The sequence below is a fragment of the Lingula anatina genome, chromosome 4 (assembly GCF_051362555.1).
Source record: "Lingula anatina isolate TDL-2025a chromosome 4, LinAna3.0, whole genome shotgun sequence".
NCBI lineage: Eukaryota > Metazoa > Brachiopoda > Lingulata > Lingulida > Lingulidae > Lingula > Lingula anatina.
In genome coordinates this window covers 10,008,124-10,033,366 of record NC_141770.1, presented here as the reverse complement: position 1 = coordinate 10,033,366, position 25,243 = coordinate 10,008,124, and the positions used below count along the sequence as shown (strand labels likewise).

The following is a 25,243-nucleotide window of genomic DNA, read 5'->3' as shown; positions in this document are numbered from 1 at the left end:
TTTTGATTTTGAACGGAAATAATACATATGAAAATTGGCAGCTACAGAATTCACTCATATTAATATTTCGTGTCATTATGATGAAAATGCTTTGTGTTAATTTCAAATTTTTCATTTACAAATTTTAAAACCAATTTTAGATTTAATCTGAAGAACAAAAAATGCATTTCAAATAGAGTATTGGTTCTAATAATCCAGTACATATCAATTTTACTTTAATTGTATTTTAGATTAAATCGAAATCAACCCCCCCCCAAAAAAGCACATTTATTTTCATATATGTCATTCACAAATGTCAAATATTAACAATAACAATTGACTTATATATTTCAAATTATATTGATATGATAAGGAAGCTGATTGACTAAATAAACAATCTTAACCGACATTGTAAAAATTGCGGTTTTACTCTCAAGTTTGACAGTTGTGATTTGCAAAAAGTCAGATCATGGTACTTTAAACAAGTTAATATTTGCACTATTGCATAATGAGATGAATTTGGAGAGAAACCGGATGGGTTTTAAATAAAATCATATGTATATGTATACATCCGAGGATGTCCCAAGGAATAATTTAAAAAAATCATGATCGCTCCATAGGGTATCATTTGAAAACAAAAAGAATTGATTCATGAGATTAATTAAAAATTAAAAAAAGAGAACAGGATCGGTCTTTGTACAACAATTTAACATGTTACAATCTAATATGCAGGCCTAAAATGTGTAGAAAATCATAGAGAAAGCATGTACAATTTTCAACATGTGTCGTGTGCGATGCTTATAATGTGAGCGCATAATATATATATATTTTAAAGTTTTGAAAATCACAGAGAGAGAACGTAGGCTACAGTTTTCAACAAAGAGCATCTGCGGTGAAAATGGATCTGTGGCAGGTTTTAAAATCCGACCCGAAGACGAGGGAAACTTTAGTCAGAAGCAAGGGCACTCTGCAGGATCTCGACAAAGGCGTTGGCAGTTCTGAAACATAAAAAATAACAGTTAGTTTACCATATTGATATACGTGTAATACCATATTTTATTTGAATGAAGTTTCGGTTACATATAACTGAAAATGGACAGACTTGTGCTCATGCTGAAAAAAATCACACTGAGGCTAATTGAACATCAAACTTGAAAAATCGAGTAAAAAGGGTTTGTTTTCAAGATTCAAAACTTTTCGGTATTTCATTATGAGAAGAATGGCAAGAAATAAATGCTACCAATACAAGTGGAAAGCGCGACCAATGCAAAGGCAAAGAATAAAGTCAAAGCTTTAGAGCCCAGAAGGCTAATGATCTGATACATATTTCAGTTTTCTCATGAACAGCAATTTTTGGGTAAATGGTATAACAGACTAAATCTATTATTTGTAAAATGAACTATGGGGTCACTATAAAATCATGGAAATTATCCTTTGGATATCAAGAATTTTCATGTCGTCGCGTAAACTTAAATAGTTCTCTCTCGATTACGTTTCAATTGCAAAAATGAAAATCTTTTCAAAATAAAACGAACTGAAATGTTATACTGATCAGTTGCTGGCAGCATCTGAGGGGGCTCACCAAGTACATGTACTATAGAAGTGTTTGAAATACAAAATGTGTTCAGGTGACCCAATTACGTATATTGACTGACATTGAATTGACAGCATTTGGGCACCAGAAAGCAAACTATCTAATATAACTTTCTTCATATTATTTGTGTCTACTGGCAAGACGTGGTTTTCATGATTTTTAGAGATACTTCTATGCAACTTTTCTCAAATCGGTTTAACTAACCAGACAATTGCAACCTAGAAGTTTAGAACGCGTATTATACATTAAGATCTTACTACAGGTGCCTGGTAGTTTGAAATCGTAAAAACCATGAAGAAATTTTACTCACATGACAAATTTGTTACAATTTTCAAAGCTGGGTGAAATGTCCAGTTCTTCGCCTTCGTCGCACATATCAGCGTCCTGTCCTTACGGTGTGCAGCTGCCAAGTGACCAGCCAAGAAGATATACGAGTAGTGAGCACTTCGCCGATCGACCTATTCTTATGCAAATTACAACAGGTTTGGCACATTTTGACTGAGGGGGTGCTGTGGAAATCATTTTCGAAGAATAGCGGATCTACATGGGCCAGCAGACTAATTGATAAAATCAATTTTTTGTGGGCCCTTGACCGATACAGTTAAGTTAGCCAGTGACTTAAAATCCCTCATAAAGAATGCGTCAAAACCTAATACGTGTACATGTACTACAAATATATCCACTAAACACTTACGGAAGATTACTGGCTTAGACATACATACTTAGTCATATACATTGACTCGAGGTACAGTTGCTGGTATCACTACCATATTTGCAGAGACTTTTTGGACAATCGCTGTAAGATATTAAGTGACAGAGAACCTGCAGAAGGTATGTAAAAAGATTTTATAAGATACCAGCGCTTTAAGGTACGATCTCCGCAATTTAGGTAGGCCCATTTTTTCTCAAGCATTATTTGAAATTAGGCAGAAAATAAGCTATAGAACATTGTATTAAATTATTAATTTATTAAATATATAAAATCAGATAAACAGATTTTTACTCAAATACATTTACTGTGACAAAATCTGGCATTTAGTAAGGTTGATTGGGAAAGTTGAGAGCCGATTTTCATTGTAGCTACAGTGTATATTCCACTATAGATCTTCAGTAAAGGCTTAGACACTGGTTGGTTATGATTAAGTTGTAACACACGTTCCATTTTAACATTAGAATATTTCAGTAAGAAATAATTTTAGCAGGCTTCTTTTCCAACTACAGCCGTATTTCAATACTAAAAATCATTCTTGACAGTTTGAGGACTGTTTATAGACAGTGAGTGACAAAGTTTTCCTCTCGTACTACTTTTCGTCAATTTTGATGCAATTTTAAAAACACATAATTACCATCGATTTTTAGTTATGTGATACTGTTAGTAGTGAATTTCACACTCTGGGCAGTAGCTGCTACATGTATGTACACTAATCTTCAAATTCAATTCAAATAAATAAGACATAACAGTAACTTTTCTTACATATCTCCATTTGAACCCTTCATGGCATCTTTATTGATTTCTTTTCCACATACAACACATTTCATCCCAGAAATAAAACAGAAAAAAAGTAGAATAAGGTAGAAATATATATATTTAATATATATATATATATATATATATATATATATATAAAGTGTAGAAACCCCAAAAGTGTGCATTAGGTATTGCAACTTAAACCCAAAGCAAAAACTTGACACAAGTATAGCAACAATGAAACTTGAGTGAAAACTTTGCAAACCGTCATTGCTACCACTAAATACCCTCAGAACAGTAAGTAACTTTATGAAGGTCGCTCACTCTAAAAAGGCAATAAACCAAAAAAAAAAAAAAAAAAAAAAAAACTGACTCGTAGATACCTCAACAACATCATGGTCACTGTGGTGTTAAAACAGAGTGAACACAGCTGGACAAAATAAACAACTTACAAAGAACATCATACATTGATAGCCTTAATGCCTTCGCAACAAATCAACAACTGCACAATAACGAGCTCATCCAATCTACTGAAAAGAGTAAACTAGAGTTCCTGCATCAGGCCTGACACATGATGATGATGATGGGGATGACCAGTAAATCGAACTTGGTGACCTTCAGTATTAAGGTCAATGACCCCAACAAGGTCAATGACCCGACAAGGTTGGTGGCACCACCATGGCCATTGCTCTCGAACAGGTTAATTACTCCAAAACACTTAAAAAAACATTAAAAGCTTTACAATTTTACAATCACCTATAAACACCAAAAAGTATATCCAAGATCAAATTTGACATCAAAAGGGAAACTTTAAATCCTGAAAACTTTCACACAATAAAAGATGTAGTAAGAAGAATCGTCCAGATGGTCCATTCTTTACTATGAATTTTTTTTGATAATGATTATAACCTTTAATATCTTCACTTAAGGATTTCTGAGCATTTAATCATTGACAAAATTCTCGCTTTGGCAGATAAGACTACAAACAGCTAACAGTTGTTTTCATGACTCACACACACAAAAAGGTTTTGATTTACTATCATGCTTATTCTAGTAGTTTGCAAATATTATGCAAAAGAAGGTAACTCAATGGTTTGACAACTGACTTGGAACTTAAAAGAAAACTTTACTTGTCAATAAAACATTGTGTGATAAAACAACCACTAACATTCTCGTTCATTCAAACAACTACAATTCTGTTACCACGAGTCTAAAAAAGGAGAAAAAAAAGCAAGAAAGACACTTTACTATGAGACAGCACAACACACTACACATACCTTACAGTTAACATCTAAATTTCAACTTTGAGTTGCCAAAACAAGACAAGATTGGTGTGAGGTTCTGCTGTTTATCATATATCACCAGAAGATGTGTTCAACACATAAATACCAAGGAAATCGATAGTCAAAAAAGTGTAGAAGCAGCAAAAATGGTAAATGGCTTTCCTGCAACTATGTCAAAATGAGTTTTGACTGAATTGGGTTAAAGATTAAAAAAGACCAGGTACACTTAGCCAGAGTATTTATACCCATGCTAAAATAGCAGATAAATGAGGTATTGCATGAAACAAATTAAAGTGCAAATTAAAGTGACTGACCAATTCATTGAAAACTAATTCTTAAAAACTTGGTTAATTGGTGTGAAATAGGTTATGGTAAAACAGCAATCCATTCTACAATAACAAATAAATAAATAAAAACATGTCTGGGGTTTCTTTAAAGCAGAAGTGCTTTGAGACAAAGGTGCCCTAACTAAACAACAGTTGCTTAGCAACCAAAATAAAAGAAAATAAAATGCACTTGCACATTAACATATTAATACATGTAGGGTATGCTGGAAAATTAAGACTGTGTTCTAAATTTAACAACAAAAAATTAAAGTGCTCCTCCAGTAATTGCTCTTGGAAAAAATAAAATTACAACGTAAATGTATATGACTTTCTAAACAGCCCTTAAAGATAACAACTTTTATGACCAAAAGGAAAAAAACATATTTTGGACACATTCAAGCCTCTCAATGTCAAATACATTACCTCAGTGTTTTACAAAACAGAGAAAGTTATCAACATTTTGAGCCTTGCCCATTTACCCATCTCATATCATATATGTATAATCACGATGCTTTTTACAGTCACAAAACACAGGAGTCATCAACCAAATGCAACCACATACATATTACAACAGTCAGCTTTCCTCCAATATCAATCACAGTATAACATACGGTAGGGGCTAGATCATTTCAAACTGGAAATTAATAGACACAGTATTTTTAAAGCAATAAATTCTTCAAATTAGACAATTGAAAAGCAGGCTACCTGATAGTTCTATACTATGCAGTAAAAGCACCAAAATGCTAAAAAAAAGTTTATTTTTAATAATTCAAAAATTATGTGCATCTGAAAAGTTGAAAATTTTTCCAGGTTGAAAGGATCCAGCCATTAACGTACCACCTGGCAATGGAGGTCACTTTTGTATCAATCAAGTTGCATTGTCTAGAACAAGGCCTGTGCATAAATAATGAGGTAACTTCAGTGTCAAGGTCAATACTTGGTGACCTTCACTCATGAATTCAAGTTCAAAACTTGTTGACCTTGACATATTTATTCAAGGTCATGACTCATTGACTAAGGGCTGCCTGTAGACCAAACAGCAGAAATCATAACAGAAACACTTATTCAGCTAACAGTTTCTATTAGTCTTGTACAAAATGTTAAATTATTTACAATTACCACTTAGGTTAATACTAAAAACATGTATAATGTCGACCTACACTTCATTGTGGATTTACTGACCTGTATTCTTATGGTCTTGGAGATATAAAAACTTTGATGTTAGTGGAATATATGACATATTCCCAAAGTTCAAAAGCATGTCCCTCAAACTTCATTAAAAAATGTAGGCCATGCAACTCAAACATGAGCACATCCATCTGGACCTTCACTGCCTTGTATGACCTTGACCTCTTTCAATTCCACCCACTTTGATGCTGCTTAAAAGGTCAACTTACAAAGCACTGGCCTATTTCAATGCTATAAACATTGGCCAGTCAGTAAGTCAAATCATCACCTTGTCTCTACTAAGTTTCACAACCTTCAACCTTTATAAGGTCCATGTGTATATTTCTATTTACACATATTTCTATTTACATACAGAATACAGAAGTTGTTTGAAAGTATTAAGTCTTCATACAAAGCTCTCCCCTTGACTACAAACTGGAAGTTTGTTTATGGAAACCGCCCAGGCCTTGGGACGTGGCTCTGTCCCCGATGTAGAGGACATCGTCCCGTCTCCGTTTTGCGCCACTGCCGAAGCAGCGGTCACCTGTTCCTCCCGCGTCCTGGTCGGCAGGCCAAGGGGAGAGGCGCCCCGTCATACTTGACTGACGTGATTCCACATCTCCTTGGAATTGTCACTGCAGTAATCACTGTCCCCCTTCTCCTCCAGGGAGTGTCTGTGTGCACTCAACTGGATCATGTTATTTGAGGAGTCTCCAACTGCGACCATGGAGTCCTGGTGACACACGAGCCCGTTAGGCACGCTGCCCCTGTCGCTGCACGCCAGTTTCAAACTCTGCATACTCTTGTTGCTGTTACTCAGATGGAAGTTTTCAAGGTTCGAGTGTTCCGAATTGTGAGGAAAGATGAACACTGTCTCCCCGGTTGCATGCCGCACGCGATCCCCTCTAACAGCAGGAGAGGAGGGCTCGTTTGGCGAATGTGGTTCAACATCGCCATTAAACGACAACAGTCTTCCGTCGTGAGAGACGGAGCTGCTTTGGCGTAGCATTTGCCGTCTTCGGGCCATGCCACCGAATTTACTTTTGACTGGAATATTGATATTGAGTGATTTGGACTCCTCCGTTATGACAGCTGACAATGGAGCATCTAAAATCGGAGTTATGAGCGTAGGATTGGCCTCAAGTATACCAATAATGTCCAAGGTGTCTGGCCTCTTGCTTTGTTCATACTCCCAACAGGCTTTCAGTAATAATTTCCTGTAATAAAGTAAGAAACCAATTACATACTTTTGTTTTGAAGAATGTCAAAATTTGTGTGAAATGTTTCGATAAAACACAATTTGACAATACAATTTCACAATTTACACTTTTCTCAACAGTGTTTAGACATTTTCTAACTCATTTTTGACAAAAAGGCTTTATTAAACATTAAAGTAACATTAATAAAGACTAATCAGAGATGATGACTGATCCCAAAATCCCCCCCCCCCCCCACACACACACAAATAATTTGCCTACCTTCCCTTTAAATAACAACACCCCATAGGATGAAAGAAAACAAGATACTTAAAGATGATTTTAATACTTTCATAAAAAATAAGGGCTTTTTAGGTGCATTAAAGATAATCAAAATGAATCACATTTGATACATTTATATTACGTGTCATCTAGATGTTTTAAAACTACCCAGTAAATTCATGTGGCTTGGGGTTAGTTTATATGGTTTGAAAGCACCAACATCAGGTCACACCTTCCTTATTCACGAAATTCAACTTTTGGACGCTTAAAATTTACTTACAGTTTGGGGGACGCTTGGTCTGAAAGCTCCAGCGTATTTCCGTTCTTCACAAACTCCAAAACCTGATTATTGGTCAAACCCTGATATGGAAAGCTGCCAAACGTGACGATCTCGTACAACAAGATGGCAAAACTCCAGATATCAGATTTATATGTGAATTTCCCATCTGTGAGGCTCTCTGGAGACATCCATCTCACTGGCAGCATACCTATACAGTGAAAATAAGTTTACTTTTATCATATTATCATAGAGATCACTTGATTGATTATAAATTTATAGAAACAATTATTAAATAAGCTATGAAATCAGAAGTTCTTTTCTTCTGACAGCGAGTAGATGAAATATTATTGAAGTATCAGGATTGCTCCTCAAGCCATTAATTGAAAAACCTCAATATATGTATATATATTATTTTCCTTTTGGTAATCTTTTATTTAACTTCTGTAAAGTTAAGAAAACTGGTGTCACATGAATTTAGCACAAGGACCAACAAACACCATATCTTTTATGGGCTCAGTTTGTTAAACCACAAGTAAAGTAAGTAACCAAGTTTTAATAAGCTTTGGTAAAAAAAGAATTAAAATGACACAATTTTGTGAAGTACAGCAAATGGTTCATAAAATCTTCATTGAAATCATACCTTTCTTGTTAAACCTGTAGTAGTCATGGTCAAAGATAGGTCTGGTCATCCCAAAGTCACCTATCTTTACTGTCTTACTCATGTGAACCAAACAGTTCCTACAGGCAAGATCTCTGTAAGAAGATTAAAAAAAAAAAGATTTTCATAAATAATAAAAGTTCATATTAATTCAAAATAAGTCAAGTAATAAGCACTTAGAGAGGGCAAACCTCCTTCAAAACAGCCCAGTTTTCATTATTAATTAATTAGCGAATGGACCAGGACAAAAATCTTATTAATTCTTAGTTGGAGGATAAGAATATGTAGACATAACAATGTCTATACAGTACTACACATTCAACTATGTATAACAGGGAATAAGAGAGAGGCAACATTACTGACACTTAAAAATCTGGAGAATGACTTCAGTTATTTAAGGATTCTTAAGAGCTAAAACAGAATAAACTGTTTCAAAAAGTTTTTCTTTCTTAGGGCTTGATCAGAGCTGCGCTTAGGTTAGGAATGATATAACTTGAAATCAAGGAATCTGATGAATTACCAAACATGAATAGAGGTAGGGTGAAAACAAAATCTTCTAAAATCGAAGGAATTCCAGGCCTAGGAGTAGCTATACCCCTTCCAGCACCTGGAGAAATAGAAAAAAAAAAAAAAAAACCCTGACCTGTGTACAAAATGCAGGGAGCTCAAGTAATGGAGTCCATGTGCCACGTCCAGAGCCATGGCGGTCAGCCTGATCGCGGACACATCCTCCGCCTCTGGGGTTGTCTTGCCGACCAGCTGTCGTCTAGCTAAGAGATATGTCTTCAGGTCACCTGAAACATAAAATATTGTTTGAAAAGATATCTCAGACATGAGCCTAGGTTTATCAAAATAAAAAGAAAACCTCTGAACATTTAACATGAGACCAAACACCTAGCCTTTGGGTTTTATATCCTCTGAGGTCATGTAAAAACAAGAAATTCCATGATTCCTCGGAAAAAAAACTTATGTTTGATATGTGATTTGTTTGAAGTCAATTGCTTCCATCTGACTACATCTCAAACCCTTAATATTTATCTTAAAATCCAACATATTGTACCACTTTATTCAAGTTACATAAGCACAAATAAATCCAGTTTAAACATTTTTTCATAAAAATGGCATTTTACAAATTTTTGAAAACACAATGCAAACTTGAATCAAAGATTTTTTTCACATGATAAATAAAGCCCTGTCAGCCCCCCTCCTCTCTCTCTCTCTCTCTGTATTACCATATAACATGAATTCCATGACAGCGTAGGCTGGCTCTCCCCTGGTGCAGACACCTAACAGCCTGACAATGTTATCATGGTTGAACCTCTTCATCGTCTCTGCTTCACTTAAGAAATCAAGCTGAAATATAGAGGGCCCTTTATGCCTCACGCTTGTTCTTCTGTTTAGGTTTTATACTACAGATTTTCAGGCGTATTGATTGTTATAAACTTGTTAAATATGAGGTGCAGTCAGCTCAAAAATCCCAATGAAAACACCTGAAAACTGTGGCATAAAAAAAATCTAATATGTTTTGAAGGTAATACATAGACTTTTTTTTTTTTTTTGAGAAACAGTGGAATTTATCACATTTTTTATTGAAATGCACTTATGGATATTGCAAGCGAAACCGCACCATAAATATATTGATAATGACTTGATCTCATTCTCGGTGCCCTGGGCTCCGTATCTCGAAAGGTTCGCTATGTTGCGCACGTGCGTTAGTGTCTCGATTCCATAACTGATTCTATTTCGAGATACGGGGCCATGGAATCGAGACACTTGCTAACGTGCACAACATAGCGAACCTTTCGAGATACGGAGCCCAGGTCAAATAACCTCCCTAACTCACCTTCTCCTCCACAGATGAGCCAATTTTCAGCGTCTTCACTGCCACTGCTACCCAGCTGTCATCTATGAAGGATTCTCCACCATACACTGTTCCAAATGCTCCCTCCCCGAGCTTGCGATTCAGCACAACCTTGTCTCTGGGGAGCTCCCACTCATCCAGGGACAACCAATTCAGGGTGTCCGAGAGCAGACCCAGCTCCTCCATCCTCTCCCTGGTACGGCGGAATTTCAGGTCATATCTAAAATGTAAGCACCAACAACTATAAGACAAATTAATTCAAGTGAATTAAATGGACCCTTTTTCTATCAAAATATGTAACCGAGAGCCATACATTTGTGATTATTTTAGAAGGAAATCTATTTGCAAAACAAAGCTTGCAATATGATAAGAATCTGCATGAAAACACTAAAAAAACAAAACACCAATCTGACATTCCAACTAGAACCACATCTCACACTTAGTGGTAGCTACCACATCTCACATTCAAATTTTACATTCTCAACAGATCAAACCAACTAATACCAACATTGCTCACAATAATCTGACACCCAAAAGCATGCCAATAAAGAATATCACAAGACACCGTTGCAAATCACAATGTTAAGCTCAACTAACAAATTCTACAATATTAAGCTCAACTACCACATTCTAAATTCCACAAAACAACACATTCAAACCAGTAGAGTAAATCTATCTTTACCTTCTTTTAATGATAGAGAACACCACGATCAGCAGCATGATAAGCAGACCAAACCCTATGATGTTGGCTATCACCAAAGCCACATCGCAGGACACTCCAAGAGCTGCACGGAAGTCCTCGATGCTGCACACTGGCTGATTGGAATTTTCTACAATTTAGAAAAAGAGTTGGTATCTATCTTTGGGAAATAAGAAAATAGTATAGGAATTGTTCTGGATGGCTTAAGCATATTAAAAAAAAGTAGTGAAGCTTAAAGAAGTAAGTGCCTCAAATGCAAAAGAGAGAGAGAGAGAGAGGGAGAGAGACAGAGACAGACAGAGGGGAAGAAAAGAAACTTAGCCACTCTACTTTCCATTTCAAATTATATATCTTTTATATATAAACATTTCAAAAATCATAAATTTATGCATAAAGTTGTCTACAGTAATAAATCTTTCTACCTTGGCGACCGTCAGGAATTTTCCCACCAGGCCACAGCCACGTGATATCTTTCTCCTCAAGATCCAGTTGTTTGGGTAAATATCGCCCAATCACACGAGACTTGTTATGAATCAACTGTTTTATGAGCACAATTCCTGACCTATCAGCTTCCTTAAAAAATATCTGCCCTGACACACCTTGGAAGTGGACCTTGCTGATCTCATCGACTAATTTTCTTAAAAAGAAAAGTGTTCAACATATTTTAGAAACAGGACTGTGAAAGAGACATTACAAACAATATATCAGATATGATTACTGAACACAGTTCAAAATTCAAGTTTCTAGAATCTTATGCCAAGTGATAATAAAAGCATTCAGGCCTAACATTTCCAACATAACAGTAACTTTTACTGCAATTTCGCTACAGATTGTTTTACTAGTGACTTGTACCTCAAACAATTCTGGTTTAAAAAAAAACATCTAAACATACCTGCACCAAAACACATAAAATCTGTCCAGACGCAGTGTCAATTTCTTTTCTTTTTGGCAAAAATGTTCATTAGCTTGGTAGTTGTATCATAAACAAAAATTATCAAACACAAGCCAAAAAAAAACTTTTATACCATTGGCTTTTTTTTTCTTTTTTTTTTTTTGTGTTACTTACTTAGCATTTTCCTTATTAGTCAAGTCTCCTAGCACAGCGGGAGATTTACTCAGTAAACTGTCCAGAGCCTTGCCGTACACCCAGACAGCATCATAGGCGTACGTCACGTGGGGGTTATCTTTGTATCTTTTATGCTGGATGAAAATTATAACAACAGAATCAGTGTTTGCAGTCAGCTAGGGTGGGAGAACCATTTTTAATTGCTTCATCAAAATCACTCCATAAAATTTCAAGCAAAACAAAAATACAGACAAATTATCTATTTAACACAGATCTACATCATCAATTTGGCTTTCATGACTTTCTAAAATTTAAACATTTAATTTTCAATCCACTCCTATTCTCTGTAGTCTGGTCGAAAAGTCAAATAATGCACAGGGTATATATAATGAGAAAAAGATTGTATTGAAAATGAGGTCCATTTCTTCCACTTCAAATAAATAAATGTATATATATATATATATCACTGCCTAATGCTGAATTTTACATGTAGCTAGCCATACTGTCATATTGTCAAGACAGTGGAATCTTAGTAAGGTAAAAAAAAATCTACTAACTTGTCCCAGGTGTCTCTCCAGTTCTTTCTTCCACTTGGCGACGGTCATGTTGCCCACCACCTTCACATCGTCGCGGTCATACATGGCATGGTTGATGGAGATGGAACCATTGACGGCCTCCAACATCTCCTTGGTACTACACACAGTTTTGTCCCTGTCTCTGTAGTAGTCAGTGTCCCACCATTCCTCCCCCAAATATCCCGTCAGGAACCACTGGAACCCCTTGAAAGCAGTCATGTCCTTGAAACGAGGGAGAGAAAAATGAATGAAAAATAGTGAAATAACATGTACTATAGGTCTTGTCCAATCTGTTTTAAACATTTTGGGCAAATTCAAAGAGAAACAAGGCAGCAAAGCTGACAAATGTACAGACAAAGAACAGAAAATAAAGATGCAAATAAGTGAAAATTAAATTTTCACAAAAAACTGTTAAATTGCCAGAAAAATTTACCAAACAGACTGCGTTGCCTATTGAAGCTGTATGTTAGACCCATGTTTCTTTCCTGTAAGTTTGAGAACAGTAAGTGACATGATTTCCCTTAAATGGTCATCATAGGAGCAGTGCCCAAAATAGGGGTTTCTTCAAATTTTGATGCAACATTACATAATGTTTAACAGCATAATGACAATCAAATGTTATTTATAAAATATTAGTAACATGGACATTCAGAAAATGTGACAAGCAAAAGTCTTCAAGATCATGGAACTTTAAAGTCACACCTTGAAAATGCCAATATGTGAAAAATTAAATTTTCACAAAAAACTGTTTAACTGCCAAAAAAAAAAAAAAAAAAAAAAAAAAAACCAAACAGACTGCATTGCCTACTGAAGCTGTATTTTAGTCCCATGTTTCTATCCTGTAAGTTTGAGACCAGTAAGTGACATGATTTTCCTTAAATGGTCATCATGGAAGCAGTGCCCAAAATGATGGTTTCTTCAAATTTTGATGCAATATTACATAATGTTTAACAGCTTAATGACCATCAATTTTTAATTATAAAATATTTGTATCACAGATATTCAGAAAATGTGACTAGCAAAGGTCTTCAGGCCCATGGAACTTCAAAGTCACGCCTTGATAATGCCAAAATGTAAACAAGACAGCACTGTTCTGAAATGGGTTTATTTCCATTTTTAACACTTTTTTAACATAAAACAAAATAAACATTTTACTGTCATTTTTATATGACCAACTAAGAAAATTGATGAGATGGGAAAAGTATCAATAGAACAGTGTTAAATGTCCAATTTCCTCCATTCTGAAATTCTGAACATTGTAACATTTTATTTGTCTTAAGCGACCATCTCTTATTTTACAATGTTGTAAGCGACTTGAATAATACACGTGTGTTCCAGCATGGCGGCTTACAGAGTTAGCACGTTTATGTTACATGGTGTCAGAAGTTAAACTTTTCAAGCTATTAGTGAGTCCTTACACATGCCACATAACATTTTTAATTGTGCGAGACACTAATTAAAATGGCGTATGCATTCGAGCAACCCAGTTTCGATTGGGAGTCTAAAAATTTGTACTTGGAATTTACTCGATTCCGACAGCATGCTGAGCTCGTTTTCAAGGGTCCACTATCACAAACAGATGATAAGATAAGGGCAGGATGGTTGGGCATGTGGATTGGAAAACAAGGGAGAGAAATTTATAAAACATTCACTTGGGAAGAAGATGAAGAGGATAAACCAGAAGCAATATTCGGCAAGCTTGAAAATTATGTAAGACCCAGAAAAAACAAACGTGCACAAAGATTTAACCTCCAGAAAAGGAAGCAGGAGGAAGGTGAGACATTTGACAATTTTGTAAAAGACATCAGATTGATTCTTATGGATTGTGAGTACCAAGACGCTGAAGACATTTTAATTGACTGTATAATACGTGGGGTGTATTATCCTCGAGTTCAAGAGAAACTGTTAGAAAAAGGGGAAAGACTTACTCTAGCTCAAGCATTAGAAATAGGCAGACAGTATGAGTCATCCCAGCAACAAATGAAGATTCTAAGACCAGAAGTTGAAGTTTCCGCCATTAATCACAAGTCACATAAGAGTAAGGAAAGCCATGCTAGTAGAAATCCCTCACAAGCCTCTAAGAGACAGGAACACGTACCTTGGAAGCAAAAGAACAAGAAATGTGGTCAGTGTGGTTTAGATATTGCAACAGCCCATAGAAACAATACTTGCCCAGCAAAAGGAACCAAATGCAGATATTGTAAAAGACTAGACCATTGGTATTCAGTATGCAGAAAACGAAAAGCCAAGGCAGTACACACTTTACAGGAAAGTGATAATGATGTTTACTATGATGATTCAGTGAGTGAAGATAGCAACAATGATCCACTGTACATTCATACAACTGAAGTTGATGATGAAAATGTTGACTCTGTCAGTGCAGCTGAAGATAAATGGATAGTGACACTAGATGTCCAAGACAAGCCACTTAAATTTCGTATAGATACTGGAGCAAAATGTAACATTCTAGTGAAAGCTGATTATGAAAAACTTAGTCTTCACAAGAACTTGAACCAAACAACTAAAGTTCTTCGCTCCTACTCTAATCACAAGATCCGCCCAATTGGAAAAGCACAGCTTTCAGTGGCATACAATACTACTCAGTTGCCAGTTGACTTTGAAGTAGTAGACATAGACCAGGAAAATGTCATTAACGGTGAAGTTTCAGAGAAACTTGGGCTCCTCCATAGAGTCAGAGTAAACAAGGTAAACAGTGTAGATGATTTCACTGAACTTGCCAAGAACACAGGTACGCTACCAGGTAAGCATACCATAAAGATAGACCCAACAGCAAAGGGAGTTATACATCCAGCCAGACGACAGCCAGCATCACTGAGGCCACGCATCGTAGAGAAATTACAGGAAATGGAATCAGATGGCTTCATTACCCGAGTCCATGAGCCAACTGAATGGGTCAGTTCAATGGTTGTTTCATTAAGAAATGATAAAGTGAGAATCTGTATAGACCCATGTGATTTGAACAATGCAATCAAAAGAGAGCATCATCCACTGAAAACTATTGAAGAAGTTGTAGCTAGTATTCCAAAAGCCACAGTGTTTTCTGTGTTAGACGCCACAGGGATTTTTGCAGATACAGCTTGATGAGCAGTCATCCTTTTTGACTACTTTCAACACTCCAATTGGCAGGTACAGATGGCTTCGCCTACCCTTTGGTATTAAATCAGCGCCAGAAATCTTTCAGAGAATCATGGATGAAATGCTTGAAGGCATAGAAGGTGCCACAGCTATAATGGATGACATATTGATAGCAGGCACAGATCGTGAGCATCATGATTCGATTTTCAAGAAGGTTATTCAGAGAGCTACTGAATACAACCTAAAGCTCAATTTTGACAAGTGTCAGGTGCGTCAGCCCAAAGTTCAGTATGTGGGACATATCCTCACAGCAGAGGGCCTGAGCCCAGATCCAGAAAAAGTGCGCGCAATAACTGAGATGACACCACCCACAGATAAGGATGGAATACGAAGAATACTTGGTCTTGTACAGTATCTAGCCAAGTTCATACCAAACCTGAGTCAGGTGGATGCCCCACTGAGAGCATTATTGAAGAATGATGTGTCATTCAAGTGGGAACATGAGCAACAAGCAAGTTTTGAGGAACTCAAACACTTGTGTAGCACACCGCCTGTATTAGCTTATTATGATGTGAACAAGCCCGTAGAGATTCAGTGTGATGCATCAAGAAGTGGACTAGGGGCAGTGCTAATACAAGATGGCCGACCTATAGCATACACGTCACGTTCTCTTACTGATGTTGAAATGCGTTATGCTCAAATAGAGAAGGAAATGCTCGCCATTGTCCATGGAGCTATAAAATTCCACTGCTACATCTTCGGTAAGGAAACAACAGTGTACACAGACCACAAGCCATTAGAGAGCATTTATAAGAAGCCATTACTGTCAGCTCCAATGAGATTGCAGAAGATGTTGCTACGTCTACAGTGGTACAATCTCAATGTTGTATACAGGAAAGGCAAAGATATGGTGGTAGCAGATACATTGTCGAGAGCATACTTACCAGACACCAGTTCTGACGTGACAGGACTAGATGATTTATGTTTAATTGATATGATCTCTGTGAGCAGCGAGAGATACTCTGATATTAGAACAAGAACGCAAAGAGAGCTACAGCCTCTATACAACACAATTGTTCAAGGATGGCCAGATACGCGTAGAGAGACACCTTATGAAATTAGAAATTTCTGGGACTCCAGAGACCAATTGTCTGTGTTTGATGGTGTAATCTACAAAGGCCTCAGAATAGTTATTCCACCGTCATTACAAAAGTACATGCTTAGCTTGATACACGAGTCACATCTTGGAGTTGTGAAATGCAAACAGCGTGCAAGGGAAGTCATGTTTTGGCCTGGAATGAATATGGAAATTGAAAACATGGTGAGAGACTGCACAAAATGTTCTGAGTATCAAAACAGGTTACCCCCAGAACCGTTGAAACCGACCGTCCCTCCAGATCTACCCTATACTGAAGTTGGTTGTGACATATTTGACTTTGGAGCAAAGAAGTACCTACTTCTCATTGATTACTATTCAAAGTACATTGATGTTGTAGAACTGAATGCCGCAACTACAACTGCTACAATCAATGCTATGAAATATGTGTTTAGTTGTCATGGCATACCTCTTAAAATCAGATCAGACAATGGACCACAGTTTAGTTCATGTGAATTCAAACAATTTTGCAAAGTGTATGATATTGAACATATGACCTCCAGTCCTCAGTACCCAGGTTCAAATGGGGAAGCTGAGAGAGCTATTCAAATTGTGAAGAAAATGTGGAAAAAATGTGATGACAAGTATCTTGCTCTACTCAACTACAGAACTACACCTTTGGAAGGCATAAACTTGTCCCCTTCCCAGTTGTTAATGGGACGCAGACCTAGAAACACACTGCCTGCAGCTCGAAATCTGTTAAAACCACAGGCATATAACCAACGAGAGGTGAAACGTCATTTTAGCCAGGAGAAACTAAAGCAGAAATATTATTATGATCAAAGGAAAGGTGCTAAAGAACTGAAAGCTTTCAGCCCTGGAGAACATGTGAGAATGCAGCCTCATCCAGGTTCAAAAACATGGGCACCAGCCATTGTTGTTAAACGTCATACGCATCCAAGATCATACATAGTGGAAGGAAATGACCGTGTATACAGACGTAATCGTCAGCACTTAAGATCATCAACAGAAAAAGCACATCACTATAACCCTAATTTTGTTGACTTGGAGCCATGTGATGAGCCATTACATTCACCCATCAAGGATCAGCATATAGTACCTGAGGAGACAGTAACACCAACCCGAGATATTGTCAAGGATCAGTGTAAAACACCAACAAAAACAGTGACACCAGCAATTAATACCCCAAGGATTGTAACAAGATCTGGTCGTGTGGTGAAACCGCCAGACAGATTAAATTTATAACTTGTGTTTTGTGAACGATTCAGTATTAATTTAATACTACATATGGATTTTCATGTGAACTTGCTTTAAAGCAGTTTTAAGTTATAATGCAAAGACTCAGCCAAAGACTTTTCTTTAATTTTCTTTTCTTTCATTTAAATAGACTGTTAAAGACATTCTCTGTGGAGCATGAAATAATTTTAAGTAAAAAAAAAAAAATTATTTACAAAAGGACTAGAAGGTCAGAGACTCTGAATGCTCTTCTCACATTGAACATTGAAAGACTTTAAGTTAAAGTGAACACTCACAAAGAACTGTGAACACCAAAAACTGAATTTATTTTAATTTACATGCTTTTACTTACTTTATTAATCTTAGTTGATTATAAAGAGGGAGATGTAACATTTTATTTGTCTTAAGCGACCATCTCTTATTTTACAATGTTGTAAGCGACTTGAATAATACACGTGTGTTCCAGCATGGCGGCTTACAGAGTTAGCACGTTTATGTTACAAACATAGTGGATGATTGAATATGACAAACTGCAATGATATGAGTTTATTTCCATTTTTGACACTTTATTACACAATACATGATAACATACCATGTTTTTTACATAATCAACTAACAATGTTGTAATGATGCAGGAAATATCAAACAAACACTTTTAGGCATCTTATTAGTTAAATAATGAGACTGTTAACATGCCTAATAATTGAATCTGAGGAAATGTGAAAAAACAGTATAACTTCTTAAGTAATGGCCCGATTATGCTTATTTTCGAACTCAACCTGCGTTTTAGTAAGATTGACCACTGCTGTGAGTATAATTACAATTGGACAATCCGTTTTTCTTATATTGTGTTATCAGTGTTGCATTTATATTGAAAATAGTGAAAAAACAGCATAAATTACCTAAAAGTGACCCGATCATGCTGATTTTCGAACTTGACCTGCGTATTATGAATATTCATCAGTTCTGTAAGTTTCAAGTCAAAAGGTAAAATTGTGTTTCACTTATCGTGTTATCGGTGCTGCATACATGCTGAAAAAAGTGAAAAAACAGCATAAATTCCCTAAAAGTGACCCGATCATGCTGATTTTCGAACTTGACCTGCATATTATGAATATTCATCAGTTCTGTAAGTTTCAAGTCAAAAGGTAAAATGGTTTTCCACTTATCGTGTTATCGGTGCTGCATATATGCTGAAAAAAGTGAAAAAACAGCATAAATTCCCTAAAAGTGACCCGATCATGCTGATTTTCGAACTTGACCTGCGTATTATGAATATTCATCAGTTCTGCAAGTTTCAAGTCAAAAAGTAAAATGGTTTTCCACTTATCGTGTTATCGGTAAAAGTGCACGGCGACGGCGACGACAGACGCAGATGATGGCTATATGTACAGACACATCTGTGTCTGTACATAAAAAGGAAAAAAATGCTTGGTTTGATTAGAAAATTTTTCAAGATTTTCAGATGCTATTGTAATGCTAAGAACATAACTTTGTAAAAATCTTATTTCTGATATAAGTTTATAATGTTAGTGATGCTGCTGGTGAGGAGGTGATCCTGATGTGACTTGTTTTGTCACTGGAGATAATTATCAGAAATAGCTCTAATCAAAATAATGTCCAAGGCTTCATTCAGAACAGTGGACTAAATAGGCTGAGAGCCAACTTAGACTATGGTTGACCCATTTGAATACTTCCCCAAGGGGTATCTATTCAGTGTCTATTAGCAGATTAGAGTGTAAGCTTTGTAGTGGGTTGCCATATTTGACCCTCGGACTAGTTAGTCCACTGTTTTGAGTGTGGCCTCAGATCTAATCACATAATACGAAAACTGAGAAAAAAAATCTAAATCATGACCTTAGTTTAAAGCCACATTAACCAATCTAAATCCCAACCTAGATTTAACCTCATATTACGGAAAGTGAGAAGAAAAAATATCAAAACAATATCTCAAGTCAGCCATCACATCATGATTTAGGTTTAACCTTATACATTAAGTACGCTCCTACCTTTCTATACGCCTCACACATGACATCTTGAGCAATCGTCATTTCGTAGAAAGTGCCAATTATAATTCTGCCATTTTTGGATTTGATCTCTTCCAGCATCTGAAAAATTTGAGCAAAATATATGAATGCACATTCAAGTTCTTAACTATGAAAACATGGATTTTTTTTAAAATCAAATTACTGACATCTTTAAGTGATTTAGTGATTAATCCAGACTAGGTAGTGAATTATCCCTTTTTTCATTTTCCATTTTTCAGTGCATAAACCAGAGCTTGATAACTACACAGTAATTGCATCTGGTGTGATTGCCTTATATTTAATTATTTGAATACTTTCGAGTAATAGACCCAGAGTGACACAAGTTTTAAAACTCCCACCTTATTCTTTCTCTTAAACTTCCTCAAATTATTTCTGATCTCACTGTGCTTTGTCAAGATTTTCTTGTCATATACACATTCTCTGGTGTAGCGCTAGCAATTTTTTTGGCTTAGCCAAATCACCACTTTTTTTGTCAATTTGTTATCAAAATTGTTATAATTTGACTAAAACAAGTCAAATCAGGCCCTTTTTCTTTAGCCAATTTAAGTCAGTTTTAGCATTTGGCTAAATTGGCGAGTGTTAGCGCTACCCCAGATTCTGATGACACTTACCATTGGGATATTTCTCTTGCTACGGTCTGCCGGGATTTTCTTTTCATACACTATCTTGATGGGGTTGTCAAGACTCAGATATTCCTCTGCCTTTTCATAAGTCAGCACAGCCACCTGTTGCCAGTCCAACAGCTTAAATAACTCTGCATATACATTGCTGAAACAAAACAAGCAGCAAAGCTGTAAAATGTACAGCATTAAGAGCAAATAATGATGCACAAAACTGATACTTTGTTAATTCTGATACAATGCCTGTACAAAAAAAAGATTTCCATATTTCCAAGTTAAAAAAAAAAAAAGATTGCGTAAGCTTTTTTCAAGTAGAGCTTTCAGCCAAAGCCAAAAGTCTTAGACATTTATCAAAAGCGTTATCTATTTTCCATGATAAGAAAGCCATGAAAGTAGCTCATTCTTGGAAGCTTGAAGCCAGTCTCAAATAACAATGTTCGGAATTTCACAAAAGTGATTTTCTGCATTTATTTGCTTACCAATAATAAATCCTATATCAATTTTCTTGTATTCTTTAAAATATCTATTTGTACATTTTTCTTTTGAAATCTAATGGTCACCGCCCTTATTACCCCATTAAGAAGGGATTCAGAACAGTAGACTAACAGATCCGCAGATCAAATATGGCCCGCCCACTTCAATGTTTGCTGCATAATCCCTGCTGAGAATCTATTCAGTGTCGAATCAGGACATAAGTGGCAAGCTTTTTAGTAGCCATATTTGATCCAAGGATAAGTCAGTCTGCTGTTCTGACTGCACTCTAAGGCCCCATTCAGAATAGGGGACTAACTAGTCCGAGGGTCAAATATGGCAACCCACTACAAAGCTTGCCATCTAATCCCCTTATAGACACTGAACAGATATCCTGTGGAGAAGTATTCAAGTTTATAAGACCATATTTGACCCTCGGACTAGCTAGCCCCCTATTCTGAATGGGACCTAAGAGTGCATTCCCATAGATTTAGATTGATACATCTAGATCGACCTAACTCCCTGGGGGTTCACGCTAAATTGATGTTAGCCGAGTGTGCACGGTAGTTAATTACCCCCTTACAGCTTTTAGTAGGCGGGACAGACCCTTAAGCCGGCTAAGCTGACAGTAATCTAGTGAGACTCCCCACAGGGATAGATCAATGTATCCCTGTGGGAATGGGGTCTAAGATAACTCGAGCCCCTACCTGTACTCGCTGACTGGTGGTATGGTTCTAAAGAAGTATGGATAATGGAGTCGGTTTCCAAGATGGATGCTGCCTGCACTGAAGCTAATCATCACAGTGTCATAGGTGGTGGTAAGGCGCGCTATGGGACGCACAATATCTGCACAGTCTGGGCCTGAAATCAGACAGGTTATTAATGTGTGTGTGTGCACATGTGGGTGCGTGCATGTGCATGCACCAGTGCATTTCTGTGTGTATGAGTGCATACGGGTATATAAATTAATGTGATTGCATGGGCCTTTAAATAGTACTTACTGTAGTTTTATGAGAGACAATGGTGTTACAGCTTACATCAAACTCTTTCCTGCTACGTCTGCATGCATGCGCACCTGTGTGCGTATGAGCGTAAGAATGAATGTTTATGTATATGAGTCTACATGGAAGGATCTGTACGTATTGTGATATGGTACTTAAATGGCTGCTAAACAGGTATGTGCATATGTATGTATATGAGCAAGTATGTATGAGTACGAGTGTACTAATGTGACATGTGGAGTTAAGAGCAGATGTACCTGCGTTTTTATTTAAAATGTCATTGCAGGAAAACAAAAAAAGGCTTCACATCATGTGTTACAAAAAGGTTTTCCACTTCAAGCATGGTGGTTACTTTCATAAGGTTTCTGTGCTGGCCCTGGCTTCACAAAAAAACTTAGGTCAGGTACCCTGGCTAAGAGCTGAATTTTTAAGGTTACATGGGCACATCTTACCCTATCAGGAGCAGTGTAACAGCATTCTCATAAAAATCCTTGTCAACTAAGCCAGCGAACTGACTTCAGTGTTTTTGTGAAACTGGGGCTTGAAATAGATGTAGCCAACTCACCAAGAATTCCTGCTAACTTATAGGTGGAGTTGTAGTGCATCTCTATGAAGGCTTTCTGCCCTTCCTTCAGTCCACACTTTGTGTCGATTTTAACCACCTCTAATTTGTAGTTCTTTAGCAATGACGTGTCGTTATTGATTAAATCAGCAGCCATTTTGGAGGCTGAAAAGGGGAAAAAAAATTCAGGTATGAGACATACGCTGTGACTTATGACAAAAAAGGCAATTAAATGATATAGTCACTGGTTGTTCTTTTTATACAGAAGACAAGAAAACATATTTTTTAGTAAATTAAAGAATGTGTCCAAAATTCATGAAGATGCCATTAGAACCAATAACTGATTGAATGTCTCAAAAAAGTGATCTCTCAATAACTAGCAACATTAAATTCTTAAAACAGGGTAATTCTGCAACATCCCCCCTCCCCACATGGCCATTTATCCACCATCAAAACTTCAAAGACTTACAGCATTACAAATTCCTTTCAAAATTGCTAATTATAAGATCAGGCAATTTCCTCTCATCCCTTTTTTTTTTTTTTTTTTTTTTTTTTTTTTTGCATAGGATATAAAAATGTCAATTATGTTGATGTAACAGGGGGGAAGGCACCATGGAATCGCCCAGTGATATAATGTGGTACTTGATGAGTAATAGCATTTCACATTGTGGGATATCACTGATCTGTAGAACATACAAGATCTCAGGGTGATGTACAGCTGGTGAACAGGAGAACAATATGTACTTAAATGAACTTATTTCACCGGAATCTGGAAGCTGCAGTCTAATTACCACACTGTTTGTGTGCTCTGCTCCCTACATCAAAATACACACATGTAAACAGAAATAATCAAATTCTACTACAATGACTATTACAGCTTACCTACGTAAACACCTGGCGCAAAATAGTGACGGCGTGACAGTGAAAACATTCCCCCCAGATATATCTTGGTTTTGTTTGCCAAATTTTCCGGAATCCATTGCGACCAAATGTGGCTGTTCTTCTTTACCCACTGGCAAGCCACCTCTTGGTAAGCACCATTAAAATGGACGTCTATGTGCTCGAAATCTTGCAATAGTTCCATATACTGCTGCTGAGTGAAAGTCATTTTCTGGATAACATGGAATGCAGGTTCGGCGTCCTTCTCCAGCTTCGGCCACACTACCTTGGAAAGCTGGTTGATCTCAAAATCACAGTCAATGGGATGCTCCAGATATCTGGTACATCGAGGGAATTTGATATTTGTGTAGTTGTTGCTGGCTGTAAGTTCGCTGGGCGTAAAGTGGAAGAATAACGTTGGTTTGCCTTTGATCGTCCTCTGGTGTACAAACCGTTCCAGCCTCTTGCCCACCCAGGCAACTTTTACACTCAGGTTTAAATTGTCTATCTGGTTCTTCAGGGTATCCATATCAGAGTCTGAAAATTTTTTTTTCAAAATTTAATTGGTGCAAACATTTGATTCTTTATAAGTAAAATTTAAGCAGCTTCTTCTTAATACTGGAAAAAATCTCTCCAAAAAATGCAGGTTCTACTATCTTAAACTAGCACATACTGTACATTATCTTTTTAACTCATTTCTTTCAAAAACAATGATCGTATAGTTTAGTATGTCAGATGTAGCAGTTCACTTAAGATCACTGAATATGTAACTTGAGTAAGTAGTTATTGAAACTAACTGAAATCACTGGGGGCTGCTTTTTGTTGTGTTTTAGGATAAGTTTTATGCTGGGGCTATGTGCCTGCCATAGCGATAGGTGGGTGCACTTATTAGCTGGATCTTCTGATTGTGCTAGTTGAGACAAGTTGTGCAATTGGTTGAGACCGCTTGAGGGCAAGTAAAATGCAGGGCAGATCTTCAAAATGATGCAAAACTGCACTGAAGCCATGAGGAACTGAATGCTATGTGTGTGTGTGTGTGTGTGTGTGTGCGCACGCACGCACGCACGTGCATGCAAGCTTTGATTTGAAAATTTGACACTTTCAGGCATCAAGGCAGGATAAAATGCTGGCAAATGGAAAGATGCTAGGGAAAAAGGATAGAAATATTTTGATAAACATTGCCACCAAAAACTGCTTTGCAACCATGTACAGTGTTTCTAGTTCCAATAAATAAGTAAATAAATAAATAGAATATGGGAAAGGGCAAATCCAAGAAATAGTCTTTTTAATCCTTTGAAAATACAAATAGGACACTGTAGCAATGTTGAAAAAAATATTTGAGACGTGTTTTAGCTTTATTAACACTTAATTAGTACATGTAAAAGAATGCAGTTACTTATAAATTTATTGTCCCACTGATCAGGTTTTTGAGCTTCTCCTTTAAAAAAAAAAACAGTATAAAAAGAGTGAAAATGATATGAGACAGACCTGAACCATTATATTTACCCATACGAAAAAGTCCTATAGGATTCTATAGGAAACAGGCCCAATTTCCTATAGGATACTACAGGATCTTATAGGATCCTATAGGACTTTTTCGTTAGGGTAAGCATAAAGAGAAGCATAAAGGGGGCCAGCTTGTTTAAAAATAATAAATAAAATAACTTTAAAGTATCAACCTTAAATGGTACATCCTTTCACGTCTTATTTTTAACTGTGAGAACTACAAAAGTGATTACAGGTTAATCTTAGGAAAGATGACACTACACAAACTAACT

At 36.6% G+C, this 25,243-nt stretch overlaps 1 protein-coding gene and 1 long non-coding RNA gene across 24 annotated transcripts in view; both read right to left on the bottom strand.

Annotated features, from left to right (window-relative positions):
* Window positions 1-320: 320 nt before the first annotated feature.
* Window positions 321-2,017, bottom strand: LOC147762262 (uncharacterized). Its single transcript, XR_015334074.1, has 2 exons — window positions 1,884-2,017; window positions 321-977 (listed from the first exon to the last, which is right to left on the bottom strand). It is a non-coding gene; the product is annotated as an uncharacterized LOC147762262 (long non-coding RNA).
* A 1,017-nt stretch (window positions 2,018-3,034) lies between these two features.
* The window catches only part of LOC106157335 (uncharacterized), a 77,842-nt gene continuing 55,633 nt past the window's right edge, over window positions 3,035-25,243 (bottom strand). For 22 of the 23 annotated variants that reach the window (XM_087011913.1, XM_087011908.1, XM_087011918.1 and 19 more), the window contains 16 exons: window positions 24,862-24,903; window positions 23,469-24,002; window positions 22,590-22,751; window positions 21,731-21,884; window positions 20,544-20,700; window positions 19,894-19,992; window positions 12,418-12,657; window positions 11,861-11,994; window positions 11,217-11,431; window positions 10,777-10,924; window positions 10,077-10,314; window positions 9,466-9,586; window positions 8,877-9,027; window positions 8,216-8,328; window positions 7,576-7,783; window positions 3,035-7,034 (listed from right to left, as the gene is read on the bottom strand). In XM_087011913.1, the coding sequence (XP_086868039.1) occupies window positions 6,410-7,034; window positions 7,576-7,783; window positions 8,216-8,328; window positions 8,877-9,027; window positions 9,466-9,586; window positions 10,077-10,314; window positions 10,777-10,924; window positions 11,217-11,431; window positions 11,861-11,994; window positions 12,418-12,657; window positions 19,894-19,992; window positions 20,544-20,700; window positions 21,731-21,884; window positions 22,590-22,751; window positions 23,469-24,002; window positions 24,862-24,903 (3,341 nt within the window). In that variant the 3' untranslated portion in view covers window positions 3,035-6,409. The remainder of the gene's footprint in view (window positions 7,035-7,575; window positions 7,784-8,215; window positions 8,329-8,876; window positions 9,028-9,465; window positions 9,587-10,076; window positions 10,315-10,776; window positions 10,925-11,216; window positions 11,432-11,860; window positions 11,995-12,417; window positions 12,658-19,893; window positions 19,993-20,543; window positions 20,701-21,730; window positions 21,885-22,589; window positions 22,752-23,468; window positions 24,003-24,861; window positions 24,904-25,243) is intronic. The other variant, XM_087011925.1, reaches the window with a different exon arrangement.